This window comes from Danio rerio, chromosome 19 (assembly GCF_052040795.2).
Source record: "Danio rerio strain M-AB ecotype USA chromosome 19, GRCz13ab, whole genome shotgun sequence".
Taxonomy (NCBI): Eukaryota; Metazoa; Chordata; class Actinopteri; order Cypriniformes; family Danionidae; genus Danio; species Danio rerio.
In genome coordinates, this window is record NC_141039.2 from 22,786,921 (window position 1) to 22,807,265 (window position 20,345).

Below are 20,345 nucleotides of genomic sequence, written 5' to 3' on the forward strand. Positions count from 1 at the left end.
GACAGATAGATAGACAGAAAGGTATACAGACATACACACAGATAGATAGACAGACATCCAGAAAAAAAGACAGAGAGAGAGAGAGGGGGATACACAGACATATAGAAAAAAAAGACAGAAAACAGACATACATACTAACAGACAGACATACAGATCGATAAATAGACAGACGGAAAGATAGACATACAGAGGCAGACAGAAAGACAAACAGAGGCATGCATATACATACATACATACATACATACATACATACATGCATACATGCATACATACATACATACATACATACATACATACATACATACATACATACATACATACATACATACATACATACATACATATAGATAAGACAGATAGATAGATATAGACAGATGAATGGACACACAAAGAGTAAAGATACTGAGGCAGACAGATAGACAAACAGAAGTAGACAGACAGACGGGCAATGAACAAACGGAGGGATGGACACACTTCGGCAGACAGACATACGGACAGACAGACAAACAGACAGACACAGACATACAGATAGACAGACAGAAAGACAGACAGGCAGACAGACGATTGAATGAATGAAGGGATTGGCAGATGGACAAACGGAGGGATGTACAGACAGAGGCAGACAGACGGACACAGACAGAAAGACAGATGGGCTGACAAGACAGGCGGACAGATGGGCAGATGAACGAATGGAGGCATGAACATACAGAGGCAGACAGACAGACACAGATATACAGATAGACAGACAGACATACAGATAGACAGACAGACATACAGATAGATAGACAGAAAGGCGGATGAACGAAGGGGTGGACAGATAAACAATTAGACAGACAAACACAGACATACAGAAAGAAAGACAGACAGACAGACAGACAGACAGACAGACAGAAACAGACATACAGAAAGACAGACACAGACATACAGAAAGACAGACAGACAGACACAGACATACAGAAAGACAGACAGACAGACAGACACAGACAGACAGACAGACAGACACAGACATACAGAAAGACAGACAGACAGACACAGACATACAGAAAGACAGACAGACAGACAGACAGACACAGGCATACAGAAAGACAGACAGATAGGTAATTCAAAGGGTTAAACTAGAACATCTCTAGTGAGATGTTCAGATATCACAACAATTTAAAAAGTCTCTTATTTTCAGTGGCTCAAAAGTAACTTAACAAATAAATATAAACAGAAATAAAGATTTTTTTATATATTTAGTTGCAAAGTCTAGAAACCATTGGTAAAAAGAGTGTATATACAAATCTAAAAAATTTCATCCAAACTCAAAAACTACTGCAATACAAATGGCTCCAACAAATCTACTTTATCACGGTTAAACTGCATAAATTCAATCCAAATAATCCTGAGAGTTTTTTGAAATGCAAAGTTGTGGGTTTCCTTTGTCATTGTATTTTGGAGTGTATTGAGATTCAAAGGTTTTGAAAGGACTGCTAAATTATAAGTGTGAATGCGCCTTTAGTTGTCAAATTGTTTATATCACATAAACTTTGTGGTGAATACAAGCACAAACTATTTTAGTTTGTTCCAGGCTATTTTTGTTATTACTTTACAATGGAAAGAGACTTGAAAGAATCAATGGATTAAAGAAATGACCGGCCCTGCTTTAGTTAAAGGGAAAGTACAAGATTTTTATTAAATATGGACCCCCTTTTCTATTTTAGTAATCAAGTGGAACAGACAGCATTGGATATTTAAAATGTCAAACCTTATCTGTTAAATTATGCACTTGTATTCCAGCAGAACAATTATTTAATGAACAAATAACTAATTAGTGACCTTGGTCAAGAATCAGTATGCAAAATTGAAAGCTGTGTGAACTGGGCTGAACGATATATCACTTGAGGATCAATATCTCAATGTGTGTATTTGCAAAAGTTACAGGATTAGATTATTTACAATATACAATTATTTGTACTATAATTATCAAGTTATTATATGTTTAATCATGTGTGAATGAGAGTGTATGGGTGTTTCCCAGTGATGGGTTGCAGCTGGAAGGGCATCCGCTGTGTAAAACATAAGTTGGTGCTTTATTCCACTGTGGTGACCCCTGATTAATACTGGGACTAAGCTGAAAAGAAAATGAATGAATGTTAAATTTTTGTATTTGAATACTGTTAGGCCAAATTACCATATTTGTCCTCTGTTCTATTTATATATTAATATAAATTATATATTCATATTCTAACTTTATCCTCTGTTCTATTTGAATATTATAGGTCTCAAACTCAATTCTTGGAGGGCAGCAGCTCTACACAGTTTTGATCCAACCCTAATCAAACATAGCTGATGCAACTAATCAAGATGTTCAACACAGATATTATTCACCTTATTCTAAAATGCGGAAGTACGCCTGTTTCCGCGATTGTTTCAGAACTTCCGATTCAGTCGCCTATGGGAAAAATGACTAGGAATAATAAACGGCAGAAAATGGTCAAACTACTTACTCTGCAAACAAATGTTTGCATGACTATACAGACCAAGTAGAATAATGTAATAAGAAAATATCAATTAGCAACATCAAAAAGTGAAACGAGCAGTTTTTAATGTCTAAAAATGAATGGAAGTGAATGAAACCGGAAGTCTCGAGCCAAAAAGATTAAAATGGCTGCGCCCGCTCGTCGGCGAAGAATAAGGTGAATTAAGCAGGTGTGAGTTGAAAAAGCTTAATATTACAATTATAAGTAGTAATTTAATAGTAATAGTGACTTAGTGACAGTTAAAGCGAGTACATCTCTAAATGGTTCTATCACTATGTTTAATCCTTTCTGCGCAAGACTGCATGGTATAGTTCAGGGGTGTCCAAACTCAATCCTGGAGGGTTGGTGTCCTGCTGAGTTTAGATCCAACTTGCTTAAACACAGCTGCCAGGAAGTTTCCAGTAAATCTACCAAGAGCTTGATTAGCTAGCTTAGGTGTGTTTGATTAGGGTTGAAGCTAAACTCTCCAGGGCACCGGCCCTCCAGAACCGAGTTTGGACACCCCTGGTATAATGCCACACACAGTAAAGTGTTTTATATTGGTAGTTCATTTTGAAATAAAATTAGCTAAATGTTTGTTAAGATATACACTTTTTGCTGGAGGAGACAGCTGTGCTGATGAGGTGAACGCCGTAAAAACCCCACTGCAGGTGGTGTTTATTAAAAAATTAAAAACAAAAGACGAGGATTTCCCAGAGATGGGTTGCGGCTGGAAGGGCATCGGCTGCGTAAAAACTTGCTGGATAAGTTGGCGGTTCATTCCGCTATGGCGACCCCAGATTAATAAAGGGACTAAGCCGACAAGAAAATGATGATGATGATGAAAGACGAGGAGGAGCCTAATTCAGCTGCCATTTTCTTAGCAAATTTAAAAAGGACTGAGGTGATAATTTAGTGTACAATTTATGAGCTAACCGCAAAAGTTTTAGGGGGGTTGAGTAGAAATATAAGGGCTACAGCCCCCCTAAAATAGGCCTAGCAACGCCCATGGTTGGAGCTAAAACAATGCAGAGCCGCGGCTCTCCAGGAATGGAGTTTGAGACCATTGTTATATATGCTTAATTTATTCGATTTTATGCAGATGTAAGGCAAAGAAAAAGACTTCATCACCCTAGTCGCTCTGAATTATTGAGATAAAATTGAGATAAATTTTAATCTTTTAAAATGGAGCTCATCAAGTCATCTGGTGAAATTGTATTCATTAATTAATTTTTTCTTTCGGCTTAGTTCCTTTATTAATCTGGGGTAGCCACAGCGGAATGAACTTATCCAGAATATGTTTTACGCAGCGGATGCCCTTCCAGCTGCAACCCATAACTGGGAAATATCCATACACTCTCTTTCACACACACTATTGCCAGTTTAGCTTGTTCAATTCACCTACACCGCATGTCTTTGGACTTGTGGGGGAAACTGAAGCACATGGAGGAAACCTACGTGAACATGTGAAGAACATGCTAACTCCACTTAGAAATGCCAACTCACTCAGCCGAGGCTGTGAGGCTTCTTGCTGTGAGGCGTTTGTGCTACCCACTGCACCACCATGATGCCCGCCAATGAATTTATTTTGTATTTAAAAAATCTGTTACTGTGTTTATAACATTACATTTAATTTGAATTGCTTTTAGTTTGCATTCATAACCTCAAATACGCATGTGAATAACTTGAAGTCAATCCGAGTCCTTTCATATAGGCCTATAAACATTGAATTATATATACTTTTTTTCTTTTTTAGATAGTAAGTTAGGCATATTATATTAAAAAATTAAACCGTCATGATGTTCCTTGTTTTAAACAAACTGTACAACACATGTTTGACCAGACTGATTCGAGCTGGAGGAAGCACGTCATTTCAGGGCGGAAGTGTCATCTGACGTGGCATGTTTGAGGGGCGGAAACGCTTGTTTGTGTTTTGGTTCTAAAGGGGAAGTTGCGAGAGAAAAGAAAGGAGGAGACTTGATCGGGGTTGGTAAAATTCCCTCTAACCGACCCCAATAATAAGGAAGACCTCTCAAAAATTTAATTACCCCGTCGTCGGAAATCAGTTCAAGCAACCTGTCGGCTGTCATTCAGGTAAAAAGACACCGAATACCTCCGCTCAATGCGCCGTTTACTGCTTTGGCGTATCCCTCAAGCTAGCTAGCCACTTTAGCTTGCTAGATGTCGACAAAATGTTACAGGCCCCTTGTCCTTAGTCTGACTTCTTAAGTCATCAGATTGGTTCTTTTCAGCCAAGTATATGCTTTATACGTAATATTTTTTTTTTCTTAAAAGCTTGAATATAGTCATCCTGCGTTGTTTGCTTAGCTGAGGCTTATGTCGAAATGCAGTTTGGCTCCAAACAGGGTGGGAATGCTGGAGTGAAAGTTGCTTATCGCTGTATTATGTTCTCGTTATTAACTAATTCTTCTAGATTTATGGCCGATTACTGGAGTTCAACAGATTTGGCATCTGACCTGATGTGGGCTGTCTTTGCGAGGAACAAGACAGCTTGTTCCTTGGCTTGAAGCTTAGGGCTGTATTGAAAAACAGAGAGATTGTTTATGTTGGGCGATTTAAAGTCTAATGTCGACTTGCTCTTTTTTTACTTGAGGAAGCGATGTGATAAAACGGGTTTATTTTGAGTGGATGATTCATGGTCAGAATGACTGTGTCAACCTTCAACACAGAAATCACAGGTTTGTTTGTGTTAGGTCTGTCATTAAAATGACACTACAATCCTTCCAGAAGAAGCTGATTAAATTCTTACAGAGAAGATATGATTTTTGCAGTGTCATGCAAAAACTTCATCCAAACACTGTACTTTTTTCTTTCACTTTTGAGGTTTGTATGTTAGCAAGTAGCAATATCGTACTGGGAAAGTGTGAAACAACAAATGTGGTTGTTAAATCCGCTGCTATATATGTAACGTTAACAGCAAATCTACGCTGTTAAAACTGTATGATCATTCAGTCATGGCAACATATGTTTTTAAGTCAGTTTAATGAATTTTAAGTTAAAAATATACACAAAATTAGTTTAATTCAACTTAAAAATTTAAGGCAACCATGTAATTTTATTTAAAGTATGAATATACAACATTTTGACATGGTTTGGTTATCTTAAACCAGAAACGACAGGCCTGCTTCTCAAGGAATTAGTTTATGTCCTGTTATGCAGATAGAGATCCTGTTGTTAATCTGATGTCAGTGTGAAAGCAGATCTCTGTGTCTCTTATAGAAAGTTCAGCTTGTGATGCTGCAATCCCACATGGGCATTCTGTTTTTATGCTCTCCTATTTCACAACGACAGTAATAGCGGAGTTTAGAAAGTGTTTTGAAGGCTCTTTTAGGCTTTTATTATTGACAGTTGGTGGATTTTTCTGTGGTTTTGTAACCCAAATATGTGTGCACTTAATTGGGAAGTGACATGTTTCTCCAGCTGCTGAATTGTTTCATTGAGCTAAATGGGCCTGCTTGTTGTGTCTGCTTAGTCAGGGCATTCTATGGGGGAATGGGTTACCATGGCTACAGACATGTATTTCAGCTATGTAAATTATGTTCAATGAAGCAGTGGTTTTCTGTGTTTTTGTCTGTAGAAATAATATGTTGACTCAAAATATTATTGAAAAATTAAGGATGTTTGTAAGTCTTAAATCTAAAGAAAGTTTTGATATATTTGATAGGTTAAAGATTTGATAGTAAAGTGAGTTTATAAATATTTGATAATTTCACATTTTTATAGTAATATCAATATAATAATATAATAAAGTTGCAAAACTACATATCATTTTAAGACATGCTAGATTTTATTGTTAGACCCTTTGAAAAATCAGCATATGTTTTGAGTAATTGTGTTATCTTTACTAGTGCAAAATTGTCAGTTGATAGCGTGCAATGTGTATTGAAGTAAAAGTTTTAGGTAATCTTTTTTTGACATTCAGAGAGATGCACATATTCTGTGGTACACCACCTGTTTATTGAATTAAACTATACATTAGAGCTGCACAAAATATCGTTTCAGCATCGATATCGCAATGTGCGCATCTGCAATCTGAAATATAGTTGACCAGGAGCCACAGAACACATGTGATTTGTAGAGTTTGCATGTGTTTTTGAGGACCGTGACTGAGCATTTCAACAGAGTTTAGAACATTTCAGCACACACAATTAGATAACACAATATTTTAATGGTCCATTTAAGTATTATTTATTTTTTTATTGCAATAATAACAATACATTACAACAAAAACAAATACAAAACTGAAAGAAGTATGGTACAATCAATAGAAATGTCATCCATTTAAGTATTAGTTGACTGTCTGCTTAATATCTATACTTACACTAACCTTAACCCCAACCTAACATGTCTACTTATAATCTAATGAGAATTAGTTGGCATGTAGATGCAATGTAACTTAAATTCTACAAATGGACTATCAAAATAAAGTGACCAAAAATAAAGAAGGTTTTCTTATATCAATTATTATTATTTTTTTTTTGTTTCTAGTCCAAATCTTTAAATTTCTAAACGAAAACAAGATTATTTTACTTACCACATTGGCAGATAACTTTGCCTGTTTTTAAGGGAAAAAAACTATTAATTTCTTCTGACGGTGAAAATAAAACTATTTTTATTTGATCTAAGAATTGTTAGATATCTTGACTAAAAACAGAACAAAGCAAAGGAAGAAAAGCATTTTTTTTTTTTTTTTTGCATTGGAATGTTTTCTCTAGGATTTTTTCCAGCGGTGGCGGCAGGCTTTTTTTATACACAGATCTACCAACTACCTGTGGCGTTATTTCAATGACAAATGTTGTTTGTCAAGATCGCATTTATAGCCAACGAGCATGTAAATCTCTTTGCTTGTGTGCCGATTTCCTCTGCTCGTGCACAAAACTTCTTACACGCCCCTCAAACATATGCTGCTCAAGCACAAATCTTCTTGTGCGCTCTTAAATAAATGCTGCTGAAGTGCGATTTAGTGCGTTTATGTAATAAGTATGTCTCCAACATTAATTAGATTTGCTAGAAATATTTATGAATGTCTACAATAGACCTACGGAGCGGTATTAATGCGTCCTGAAGTAAAATGAAAGGGCTAGATCGTGTTTGCTGGCCTCACACATTATGCACCCCCCAGTCAGTCAGTCAGCACCGTCAAATAGAGCTATTCAAACCTTCGTTTCAAATCGAAAAATTTATTGCAGAAAAATAAAATATCGCGATATCGGATTTTTCCAATATCTTGCAGCCCTACTAATGTATACATGTATAACATAATGTATATATATGTTTTATCATCTTATTGATTGAAAGAGTTGCAAGGCACAACAAAAAACACTACCCCAGTTGCTATGGCAGCACTCTTAGCAAGGAGATGAGAACTATATTAAAGATTGTTATTGTCAAGAATTACCACTCTCAGGACAGAAGCTGTGTCATAAGTTGTAAAGAGATCATTTGAGAATTATGAAATGCCCATTCTGACAATGTCATTCATGTTGGCAAATTGAAACTATTCATAAACACCGCAATACATATTAAGTAGATCAAAATCAAATTGACAAGCTAAGCAAGCAGGGACATTCTGAACATGAATTAAATACCCCTGAAATAATTAGTTAACTAATTTATTAATACAGTTCTAAAAATATTGTTATTCAAATAGTCATTCTTTTTCTTTTGCAGTCATTCAAAGTAAGAGATATATTTATGAAATAAAATTAAACAACATACTTATTCTGACGTGCACTTGTTAAACTTATGTGTTATCATACTTGATGTTATGTATTTATTTAAGTGATTTTGAAGAATAGATGCAAAGTGTAGATTTAAAATGATAATAATTAGAGTTTTATGTGTGCATTGTCATCCTTGCATAGTCTTTAAATATGGCATTAAGTGATTTTTTTGCAATTCCAATAAGATGATATTGGTGTGCAAACTTGCTAAACTAAGTTTTAGTAGGTTTCTTCTTTAAAAAAATGTATGATAGACCTTTTTTGCTTAGGATGTTAGGTTCTTTTTAGGACCTAACATCCTTTTTAGGACCTTTTAACATTCTAAGGTACATTTCACGATTGTGCAGCTTGCTTTGTGCAGTTTTGCAATAGACTTGTATTGTTTTATTCTGTATGAAGTAGTTCAATAAGCCTAAACTGGATCCTAACAAAAATTGTTTTACACACAAACACACACTGTATATCAGTCAAACATTTGGGGCAAATGAAGATTGTGAAATGTGTTTGAAAAAAGCCTTATATCCTCACTAAGGCTGCATTATTTGATCAGAAAGAAATACTGTACAAAGAAGAATATTGGTGTGTATTACAATTTTATACTTTTCTATTTGAAGATATAATAAAAAGTAATCTAATCATGTGTGGCATTTAAGCTGTATTTTGCAATTAAATGAGCAGCCATTATAGCAGTCTGTAGTGTCACATGATCTTATCTAATGTTTTTAGGGAAATGGTGATGGTTGTGTATCCTTACTAAATAATGTCAAAGGTGAAGAGGTGTTGAACAATAAATATTATATTGAATATTATTGGTTGTTTCATATCTAAAACTGTATAATTGGCTTCATTTTGTATGTTTGAATATAAATGGGAGTTCACTGTGACTTGTCACATTGTCATATGTTCAGCCGTAAAGTAGAAAGCATGACAGAGATGCGTAAATCAATTCAGTATTGAATCATCCAGTGTTTTTAAAGTGTCCAAACCGAAAATAGCTTTTGAGTTATTAGTCGCTATTGCTAAAACCAAGATTAGCGATTCCCTGTAAGTGAGCTCTGTATAGAGGAAAAAAGAGAAGAACGAATAGATCTTTGTCTGTAGTCAACATGAAAGTGCTCTTTTTCATTTCTCTTTTTCTGGTTACATGTCGAACTGTGCAGCCAGTACTGGGACAGCTCTCGGCGTGTGTGTGAGCACTCAAGAAGACGGGGTGATTGACAACTGTCATGGCCAATAGGGGAGGAGCAACACGCCCCAACGGGTCCAACGCGGGCAATAAGATCTGCCAGTTTAAACTGGTCTTGCTAGGAGAGTCAGCGGTGGGGAAGTCCAGCCTCGTTCTGCGCTTCGTCAAAGGGCAGTTTCACGAGTTTCAGGAAAGCACAATAGGAGGTAGGGGGTTTTGCTACTAAATTGGTATACACCCGCTTGCACATGTCTCACCGACTTTTGAATATGGCTTCCAGCGGCCTTTCTTACACAGACACTGTGCTTGGATGACACGACGGTAAAGTTTGAGATCTGGGACACAGCTGGACAGGAGCGCTACCACAGTCTGGCCCCCATGTACTACAGAGGTGCCCAGGCCGCCATTGTAGTTTATGACATCACCAATGAGGTGAGTAGATTTGTTCAGTGGGCCTCATTCATGAAATGTTCCTAAATATAGGAGTATGTTAGGAGTGAATTCTGTATAACGCAGACCATTCTAAAAACACACACACACACACCTAGATTCACAAATGCTTTGTAAACATTAGATTTATTTGTTAAACGTGCCATTTGAGAATGCTTTCAGTAAGAAAGCATTTTTCCGGTTGAGATGCTTTGGTTACTATAATTTGGAATCTACGGCGGTATTGCATTCCAGCCTCATTATAAAAAGTATTACTGAATTAAAAAATGCAGGATCCGGTAATAATAAACTTCTTCTTGTTACTCAAGTAAAGTTAGGTAGGCCTATTGCGATAGTCAATATATTGACTTATCGTGCAAAATAAATAAACGAGGGTGGTTAAAATTGGAGGCACAATATATTGTCTATTAAATATAGAGAAATGTAAGAAAATCCAACATGATATTGAAGTCAAATACTGGCATTTATTTGTCAGGTTTGGCAACCAAAATCCAACATTTGATAGACGTCATAGTGGTAACATCCACACTACCTCAAGCTGTAACATCATTAGATATTGATATATGGTTGATTTTAGGTTAGATGTTTTCTAATTCCATAGACGATGGTCTATAGATACTGCACTAAAAATGTACTTAAAAGAATGTAAAAGTACACACACACTCCCGAGAAGAAATACTCAATTACAGTAGTTTGAGTATTAGTAATTTGTTACTTAATGGCTTTAAGCTTGTTAATGTGAACAAGGCAATATGTCAAATTTGTTTCATAACAATGGCTACGAAAAAAGGCAACACAACTAACCTTAAATCACACATGACACATAACCACTTGATGTATATTTTCAATATGGGAACAACAACTGCAGTTGGTACTGAAGGAGGGGTCTTCCAGCCAGTATAAAGCAACTGTAATGGATGCATTTAACGTGCCAGTGCGAATATAAACGTGACCGCGTGAGGTGATGCACACTCACAGACAGGTAACTTACTATATAGACCATTTCAATATGGCAATATCATTGTTCCATTAACAGTTCTTGCTTGTCGTCAAACAATTTCAGAACTGTAGCAAAAGGTGATTCAATCATAACTAATGTTAACACAGCTGTCTTTGAAAAAAATTATCAATATCTGGAGCTTTCTGTATTCTTAGAAGCTATGGAAATTTAAAATTTATAACAGGAAGTACATTAGGACTATTGTTATTGTTTACACCCCTCAAATGGTCTGTAACTAAAGAGATGCAGCTGTTAAACATGGTCGAAAAAACTGCGATTAAAAATATGTGCGCAAACCTTTAACAAATGGTCCTGTCTCGGAAATCAAAAAATGCCCTGTAAAGGTGCCTGAGATTATCTAAAAGTGTAAGTTTGACATGTTATTTTATTCTTACTTTTTTTTTATTAGCGTCTATTATCTATTATTAATTATTTGTTTTAAGATAATTTTTTTATGTTCCAATTTTAAATGTCTAAATATTCTTAAAAATAAAACATTATTTGATCTTTGAAACAGTGTACCTGAATTATTCCACTTATGTTGTAAAAAAAAATATATTTTTATTAGTGATATAAGTAATATGCACAATTAATTTGGGTGCAATATATCGCCAAGAAAAAACAGATATTGTGACAGCCCTATAGATAGTTAAAAAGGGACATGAACATAGTTTTTACCCAGCTCTATAGCTAGGTAAAAAAGCACAAAAAGGCCCACAGCCTGGAGCCCAAGACCAGTTACTTAGTCTGGAGTCTGGTCAGTGCCTGGATGGAAGACCACATGGGAAAACTAGTTTGCTGTTGGAAGTGGTGTCAGTGAGACTAACAGGAACCTGCGGTCTGTGTCCTCATAACAGGGGCAACAAAAATGCAATACAACTAACCTTAAATCATATGGAAACAACAACTGCAATCGGTACTACAGAGAGGGGTCTTCCAGCCAGTTAACTATAATGGATGCATTTATACGCCAGGGCACATATAAACGTGACAGCGTGAAATGGCACACACTCACAGACAGGTAACTCACTATATAGCTAAAGAGATGCAGCTGGTATGCTTAAAAAAAAGCAGCATTAAAAAAAAAATACGCTGCAAACCTTCAACAAACAGTCCTGTCTCTGACTCTCTGCCTGATTATTAAAAGAGCCTGTAAAGGCGCCTGAATCTACTTTTGACTTAAACATGTTATTTTGTTCTTACACTTTTTGTTTGCATTTATTATTTATTTGTTTTATTTGTTTTTTTCATGTTCCAGTTTCAAATGTGTAAATACTCTTAAAAATAAAAGATTCTTTGAAACAGTGTACCTGAATTATTACACTTACAGTTGAAGTCAGAATTATTAGCCCCCCCTGAACTGTTAGACCGCTTGTTTATTTTTTCCCCAATTTCTGTTTAACGGAGAGAAGATTTGTTTCAACATATTTCTCAACATAATAATTTTCATAACTCATTTCTAATAACTGATTTATTTTATCTTTGCCATTATGACAGTAAATAATATTTTACTAGATTTTTTTCAGGACACTTCTATACAGCTTAAAGTGACATTTAAAGGCTTAACTAGATTAATAAAGTTAACTTGGCAGGTTAGGGTAATTAGGCAAGTTATTGTATAACGATGGTTTGTTCTGAAGACAGTCGAGAAAAAAATATAGCTTAAATGCTCATAATTTTGTCTGTAAAATGGTGTTTAAAAAAATAAAAACTGCTTTTATTCTAGCCGAAATAAAACAGGTAAGACTTTCTCCAGAAGAAAAAATATTATTAGACATACTGTGAAAATTCCCTTGCTCTGTAAACATCATTTGGAAAATATTTTAAAAAGAAAAAAAAAATTCAAAGGGGCCTAATATTTTTGACTTTAACTGTATGTTGTAAAAATTATTATTTTTTGTTAGTGATATAAGTTATAAAGTGGTAGTTATATCGTTTATCGCAATTAATGTGGGTGTAATATATTGCCCAGCAAAAAAAACTACAACTGTTGTGACAGCGCTATAGCTGGGTAAAAAGTGACATGAACACTGTTTTTCCCAAAGTTTAAATGGTTATCTGCACTTGGCTATATAAATAAAGGACAAATGAACTTGTTCATTTTTATTAGGCCAGTCCCTCATAATTATAATTATATGTTTTATGAATATTTTCAAATTTACATTTCTTTTTTTTTTACAAACATTTCTTTTGGAAAATACAATCATGATACATTTATATACGACTAGCTTTCTGAAGTATTTACACAAAAACGTGTTCTGCTTGTATCATGACTGAGGCCCAGCATCTCCATTAAAAATAGTTCAGTTTTATGACCAACTTTTTTGTCGTTTTGCTTCTGTCATTGTGCCATCTGCTTTTACCACCTTGAAGGAGTCATTTGCAAGAGCAAAGAACTGGGTTAAAGAGCTTCAGAGGCAGGCTAGCCCAAACATTGTCATCGCTCTGTCTGGGAACAAGGCTGACCTTGCCAACAAGAGAGCTGTGGACTTCCAGGTATTTTTAACTTCATGATCATCTGTGTGTGTCCATAACTGTGTCCTTCACAAGCTGATTTATTTTTTTTCTACAGGATGCTCAGTCTTATGCAGATGACAACAGTTTGCTGTTCATGGAGACGTCAGCAAAAACCTCCATGAACGTGAACGAGATCTTCATGGCCATTGGTAAGGTTTTATATCATACAGACTAAATCATCCTTATTGATTGTTACTGTCTACACCTGATTTTACAGGGATAGTTCACCCAAAATGATAAAAATAGTATCATCAGTTACCTTTGCTTGTTCTAAACCTCTAAGTTTATTTTTTTCTGTTCAACACAAAAGTAAATATTTTAAAAAATTATGGTTGCCTGGACCCATTGACTTGCAAGAGTGGTGCCAGTAATCCTTCAATAGGGGTTGAATGACTTTAGATTTTTGAAAGTTGTCTTTTATGTTATTATAGTCGATTCGACGTCAACTAGGTGCTTGTGACGTCATCAATAAAACACAAGGTGCAAAGATTTTGCAACACACCACAATTTCCTATTTATTTGATGGAAATACATATACACATGCTGTTTGACAGCTCATAACACATTGCAAAATCAATTTAACATTACGAATGACTAATTTTAATGGAAAATTAATGCCTCAACACTTCAATTTCATTAATAGTGCAACATTAGCACAGGCTAATTTTAGTGTAAAATAAATCCAGTCAACACATTGGTCTTGGCATGTACTGCAAAAAAAGGTAACAATAACATTTATTTAGTGCAAAAGCAATGCGTACATCGAACACACAACAAAACATTGAACACCAATTCATGGCAAGTTATTTTATAACAACAAAACGCATAAAAAACAAAGCCAAACACACGGGCTCTCAAAAAAAGCATGAAAGACAAAGGCACCGACTCTGTCAGAGACCTCCTCAGATGGAGATTTTACCGTTTTGATGTGCAGGTCAAAAAGCTGCTAAAAATCTTGCTCACGTCTTTGTCATGGTAACTGCTCATCTTGGTTATCAGAAATCTCCTCACACTGCATGTCTTTTCACACTCACCTGGGATAATGTTTGCTGCACCAACAAGCTTGATCGTTTCCCGGTTCATTCACAAAACATGTCAGTGGCATCACAGAGGACCACAGCCAATTCCATTACTTTTCCAGTGTTGCATAAACATGATTGGCTATCATCTGCTCGTGGGTAATTTGCATGGCGGGATTTAACAGACTGACACCTGTTTGATGATTTAAATTTCTCTCAAAGGTTATGTGAATCATTGACTACAATTACATGGACTCCAATAATTCGATTGTAATGCGATTAAGGCAGTACTGTGATTAAGAGTTAACCATGTAAACAGCGATTTTTAATTAATTTAATAAGATTAAGGTCATAATCAAACTAAAGAGAAATCGAATTAAGACGTGTGGTGTATGCTTATTTTAGTCACATTATTGAAGTATAGTACCCCCCCCACCCCACTCAGCATGCGGTATGAACTTCTATTAAAACAACAGTCTTCCAGCAGTTTATAGTTGCATCCAATATCTCGTTTGTCACGGAGGGCGTGCATAAAATTTTTGTGAATGAAATTGAAAGTGCCAAACTGCTGTTAAAGTCCACAAATTAAAAATGAAGCACCCAAAATTACATGAAACTCCTGAGGAAATGCGATAGCAGGGTGACGCAATCAAATTATGTGCTATAATGAGTAAAACAGGATCGTGAAAGGAACATTCAAAAAGCAACTCATGTAAACACCTTAGTCTTATTATTCTCTTAATTAGATAGCAAATAATTTGGTTACTGATGTCCATGTAAGCCTAGTCATTGACGCTGACATAAGAAATTATTTAAATTCATTGCAATTATCCGAGGGCAGTTTCATTCATTGAACCTACATTTGTGTGTAAGGCTGAATGTAGTTCAGATCAAAAACCACGTGATTTGCGTATCACAAATAGTGCAACCCCTACCCTTCAATATATCTTCTTTTGTGTTCAACAGAAGAAATAAACTATTAAAGTTTTAAAACAACATGAAGGAGAGTAATTTAAAAAAATGTGTGAACTAACTCTTTAAGATATTTTTTCAATTTTCTTAACAGAGGTGGTTAAATCTAGATGTAAACAGGTTCTAAAATGTTTTGCGCTTGTCCACTTTTAACTACTTACAGATGTATTTAAACTGCATTTAACTGGATTGCTTTTGAAGTGTAATAGACACTAATGTGGTCTAAAGACCAGAAAAGACCACCTACTTTCAGTAGTCTATTTTGATTTGTAGACATTATGGGATGTTTCGTTTGGAACATTCTTGACGAGAAAGGATTTAACATTACTGCCTCACTCCTTGTGATGCATCTAACACCAAGTTTAAACATATAAGTTCTTTATCAAATCTTGTAAATTCAACCTTCTGTTTTTGTGTTTTTAATGCTTTGTTGTCTAGATGTTTTATCATTATTTTTATTAAACTGGAAGTTTCTGTGATTTTTATTTGTACTTCCAAGTGAAACAGAATGTTGAATAGGTGGCGGGGCTTTCTTTTTGCACATCAATCCGTCAAAACAAACTAACAGTAGAAAGAGGCATGGTTAAGAATATTGCGACTAAAGTCTGACATCAAAAGAGAAGGACCACCATGCAAAACATTAAAGCAAATGGTCAGATTTAATTGAAAATTACCTAAACAAAATTTTTTTAAAGTCTGATACCTTGCACTTAATTGTTCACCTAAAGAATACCAATATGTGCTTGCAAAATAAACCTTTATTGAAATAAAATAAACGCATATCACTCTCTCTCTCTCTCCACTCCACCGGTGTGTGGTGAGTGCACTGCCACCATTTTCCTGTGGCTGCTGTCTCATCATTCATGTGGATGCTGCACACTGGTGGTGGTGGTGTGGAGAGAGAGATTGTGATGCACTTTGGTTGTATGACCATACATGAAAAATGCGCTATGCTATATAAATACACATTACAATATTTTTTGCTGTTTTCATGGAAGTTTGTTATGTTGATGGATTTTGATAATGCATGTGTATGCAACATGTTACTTAATGAGTCTGATGATGATGATAAATGTTTATTGATGACCAAATTAGCTTTAGAATGACGGTTAATGTCGTTTTTTTTAAAAGGAAGAAAATCACTAAGTTTTTTTTTCATGGGTTAATTGTTTTTCTTTTTTTTGTATTTCAACAGCGAAAAAGTTGCCTAAGAGTGAGCCCCAAGCTGCCGGAGCCAACAGCGGGCGGAGTAGGGGTGTGGACCTCACAGAGACAGCCCAACCCACTAAAGCCCCCTGCTGCAGCAACTAACGCAAAACAAAAATCCCCGTCCCCTCACCAAACTCTGTTACCGCAACGACTAACGCAAGGTCCTGCCCTCCAACTATGGTTTTGACTAACTAATGAAATGCCTCCGCTTCCCCCATTTTCCATCACTCTCTCTTACGCTGTAACAAAGCTCAGCCCCGCCCATGTATCTGCGGTGTTTTTGTTTGGTTGTTTTTCTGTAAAGACCCAGGCCTCTTACTGTATCCATGCTTAAGGTCATGCCTTGTCTCCAAACTGTAATATTTGCCATAACAAAAAGAAAACAAACAAACAAACAAAATCTGCCTGGACGAAAAGGGGTGGGGCCTCTGCAATAGTTCACCTGCCCTATCATAATTCAGAACTTTCCCAAATCTCTTTCCACATCCTTTTTTTTTATTATGACTTTGTTTTATAGAAATCTTTCAGAATAATGGATGCATGTATCACTACAGAGCCTGAAAAAAGGTCAATCAGAGTTTTAACTTTCTCCAGCAGCACACATAGTGAGAGAGGACAAATTAACCCCACCCCTTTTTTGCTCCACCCCATCCCCGCTCTTTCCCTCTCGCTCTCATTCTGGATGTCCCAGTGGCTCTGTTTAGTGGCTGACTGCCCACTTCCTAAGGCTGCGCCAACAACAAAAAGCCCACCTCCTTCTTAACCACACACACGCGCGCGCACACACATACATCCAAGATCCTGCCTCCTTGTTATTCTCTCACCAGTTAGCAAGCCTTCACTTTTTTCAGCATTATTGGCAACTAAGTGAATATGCGGCTGCGCTTTCACTCGCCCTGCACATGGACTTAGATATTCATTTAGTAAAGTTTCCACGTCACAAACATGCACGTACAAGTACAGCCAGAGTGATATAAATATATATAAATAATTTACTGTAAATAGGGTGTTGCAATGTATTCGTCTTTTCCATTTACTGTTGCAGGACTAATGCTCGATAGGGAGTTAGATAATCATTTAAAAAAACAAAATGGCAAAAAAAAAAAAAAAAAAACACAACTGTACAGTAACCAGGAATCGCTTTGATATAGGGGGTTGTTTCTTTTTCACAAAATGGTTAAATTATAATCAATGGTGGTCTTATAAAAATGTATGTAGTGTTATTAACAAACAAAAAAAAAGCTTTTCTTTAGTGGTCTGTTTTGTAATTTTCATGAGAAAGCAAAAACATTGTCCATGTTTTTGTCACTAACTGTCCACAAATGATGATGGCTCTTCCTCTGCTTTTGTTTCTTCCCAGTATCGGACAGCACATCCACTTTTAACATTGTCAATTCCCCCTACCCTTCAGGATACTGGTACCACATCAATTCGCTGCTATGTTCAATTTTTGTCTTCTTTTTTTAAGCATTTCCCCTTTGAGACAAAATGCAGTCATCTAACTATTACTGTTAATGTATCAAATAAATTTCTTATAAATGGTATTGATAATATTGTGTGTTCAGAGGGCCAAATTAACTACTAGTCTTATGGGATTCCCATCGCAGTGCGGATTCTTGTGTAATAGCGTTTGTTTGTGATAATGACACATAATAAGTAAATTGTACCTTGAGTCACAACACTTATTTGTTTGCTTATAAAGGACTGATTGCTGATTTTATGCTATGATGAGTGATTACGGATAAGCTTTATTCTGCAAAGTGTACTAATGTGAACCTGCCTGTTTTATGAATGCCTGTCGTAATTATTTTTGCTGAAAGGTGATCAGTGTTAGTTTCAGTAGTATTTATGCACTATTCAATAATAAGTTGAATGTTTTGTGATTTGTACATACATACGCATGCAGTTAAAGTCAGAATCATTAGCCCCCCGTATATATTTTCCCCCCAATTTCTGTTTAACGTAAAGATTTTTTTAAACACATTTTTAAACCATTCTTTTAATAACTCATTTCTATTAACCGATTTATTTTGTTTACCATGGTGACAGTACATAATATTTTACTAGATATTTTTTGAGATGCCAGTATTCAGCTTAAAGGCCGATTTGAAGGCTTAACTAGGTTAATTAGGGTAACTAGGCAGGATAGGGTAATTAGGAAAGTCATTGTATAAAAGTTGTTTGTTCTGTAGACAATCAAAAAATATATAGCTTAAAGGGGCTAATAAAATTTACCTTAGTTATTTTTTTAAATGTAAAACTATTTTTATTCTAGCCAAACTAAAACAAATAAGACTTTCTCCAGGAGAAAAAATATTATCGGAAATACTGTGAAAATTTCCTTACTCTGGTAAACATCGTTTTAGAAATATTTAAAAAAAAGAAAAAAAAAATCAACTTCAACTGTAGATACGCATGTATGAAAACAATTAACAGACTACTTAAAAATTCTCAGCTTCTCTGGATTTACTAGATTAATTATTGATGGTATAAGTGACATGCTTATATTAGTTTTATTCTATAAAAGGCTGCAAAAATATCTTTTAAATTTTAAGTAATATATTGCCCCTTTGTGTTTTGAAATCAAGCACTAAAATATGATTTTTTTTCTCTCTTACACATTGTTAAAACATTGGTACTTCGTTGTCTAAAAAGGAATTGAAACTTATCAGAAGTCATGGCACCTTTTTGCTATTTTATATAAATAATAATATTAATTGCAACATAAAATTCTGTAGATCACAACATTTATTTTTTAATTCAGAAGAAGTGTCATCTAGGCATGGGCCGGTATAAGATTCTGATGGTATGATAACCTTGGATAATAATATCACGGTATTGTGCTGTAAAATATATTCTTTTCAAAAGTCTGTGTATAAAATAAAAGCTTTTTCCCCTTTAAACACAATACATTTTATTTTGAGAAACATTTCCGAAATATTTTAACATTAAACATGTCAAGCTAAATAATTAAAATATATATTTGACTTCTGGTGTCTTTATACGTTTCTTTACAATTTAAAATGTTATTTTTGGATATTTTTTTTTGCTGGAGATACTGTTGTCCTAAAAACAAAGACAAAAAAAAAATCACACGTACACTTACACGTACCTTAGGAATGGTATAGCAGAAAATTTTAGCAGTTTTAAAACCTTGACTTTTCCAAACTCCGGTATACCTTGAAAACGGTTATCGTCCCATGCCTAGTGTCATCAATTGTTTACAGAATAAAAGATAAATTACGTTATTTTTTTATATTTTTATATTTTAACATCTAAAATTCATCACAGCATCATAAAATTATTTACTGCATATATTACATTAGGGCTAGGCTGTTATTTATAACAATGATGTTATTCATACTTAGAGAAGCCTTTGGTTTAAATCTCTGCAGACAAACTAAACCCAATCAAAAATGGCATTCTGGCCTGGTCAGGCTGGTTTTAGAGAAGTTTTGGAGACTATTAAACTGGTCGGTCCAACTTCTGGGCTAGATAAATCAGCAGCATAGTCGGGGATGGGAGAATTTTCAAAGCAGTAATGTGCCTACAAATCCTGTCTAACGCTTTTAATGTATTTGACCTTGAGTGTTCTCTCAGAATCTCGGCATATTTGTATCCCTCTCCGAATAATAACGGGATATTCATTCCGTGCCTCCCCTAGTGGAGACGAAGCGGATTTACAATGTCAAATAAAAAAGCAGGGATGAACGCCATGTCTGATCCCGCTGTTGAGGGGTAGAGAGA

General features: G+C 35.3%; 1 protein-coding gene across 1 annotated transcript; it reads left to right on the plus strand.

Annotated features, from left to right (window-relative positions):
* The first annotated feature begins 4,467 nt into the window (after positions 1-4,467).
* Positions 4,468-18,142, plus strand: rab5aa (RAB5A, member RAS oncogene family, a). The gene is given in 6 exon segments (NM_201485.1): positions 4,468-4,595; positions 9,406-9,637; positions 9,712-9,863; positions 13,255-13,377; positions 13,454-13,547; positions 16,585-18,142. Coding segments are annotated over 5 exon segments (651 nt in total). The 5' UTR covers positions 4,468-4,595; positions 9,406-9,471; the 3' UTR covers positions 16,701-18,142.
* The last annotated feature ends 2,203 nt before the right edge of the window (positions 18,143-20,345 follow it).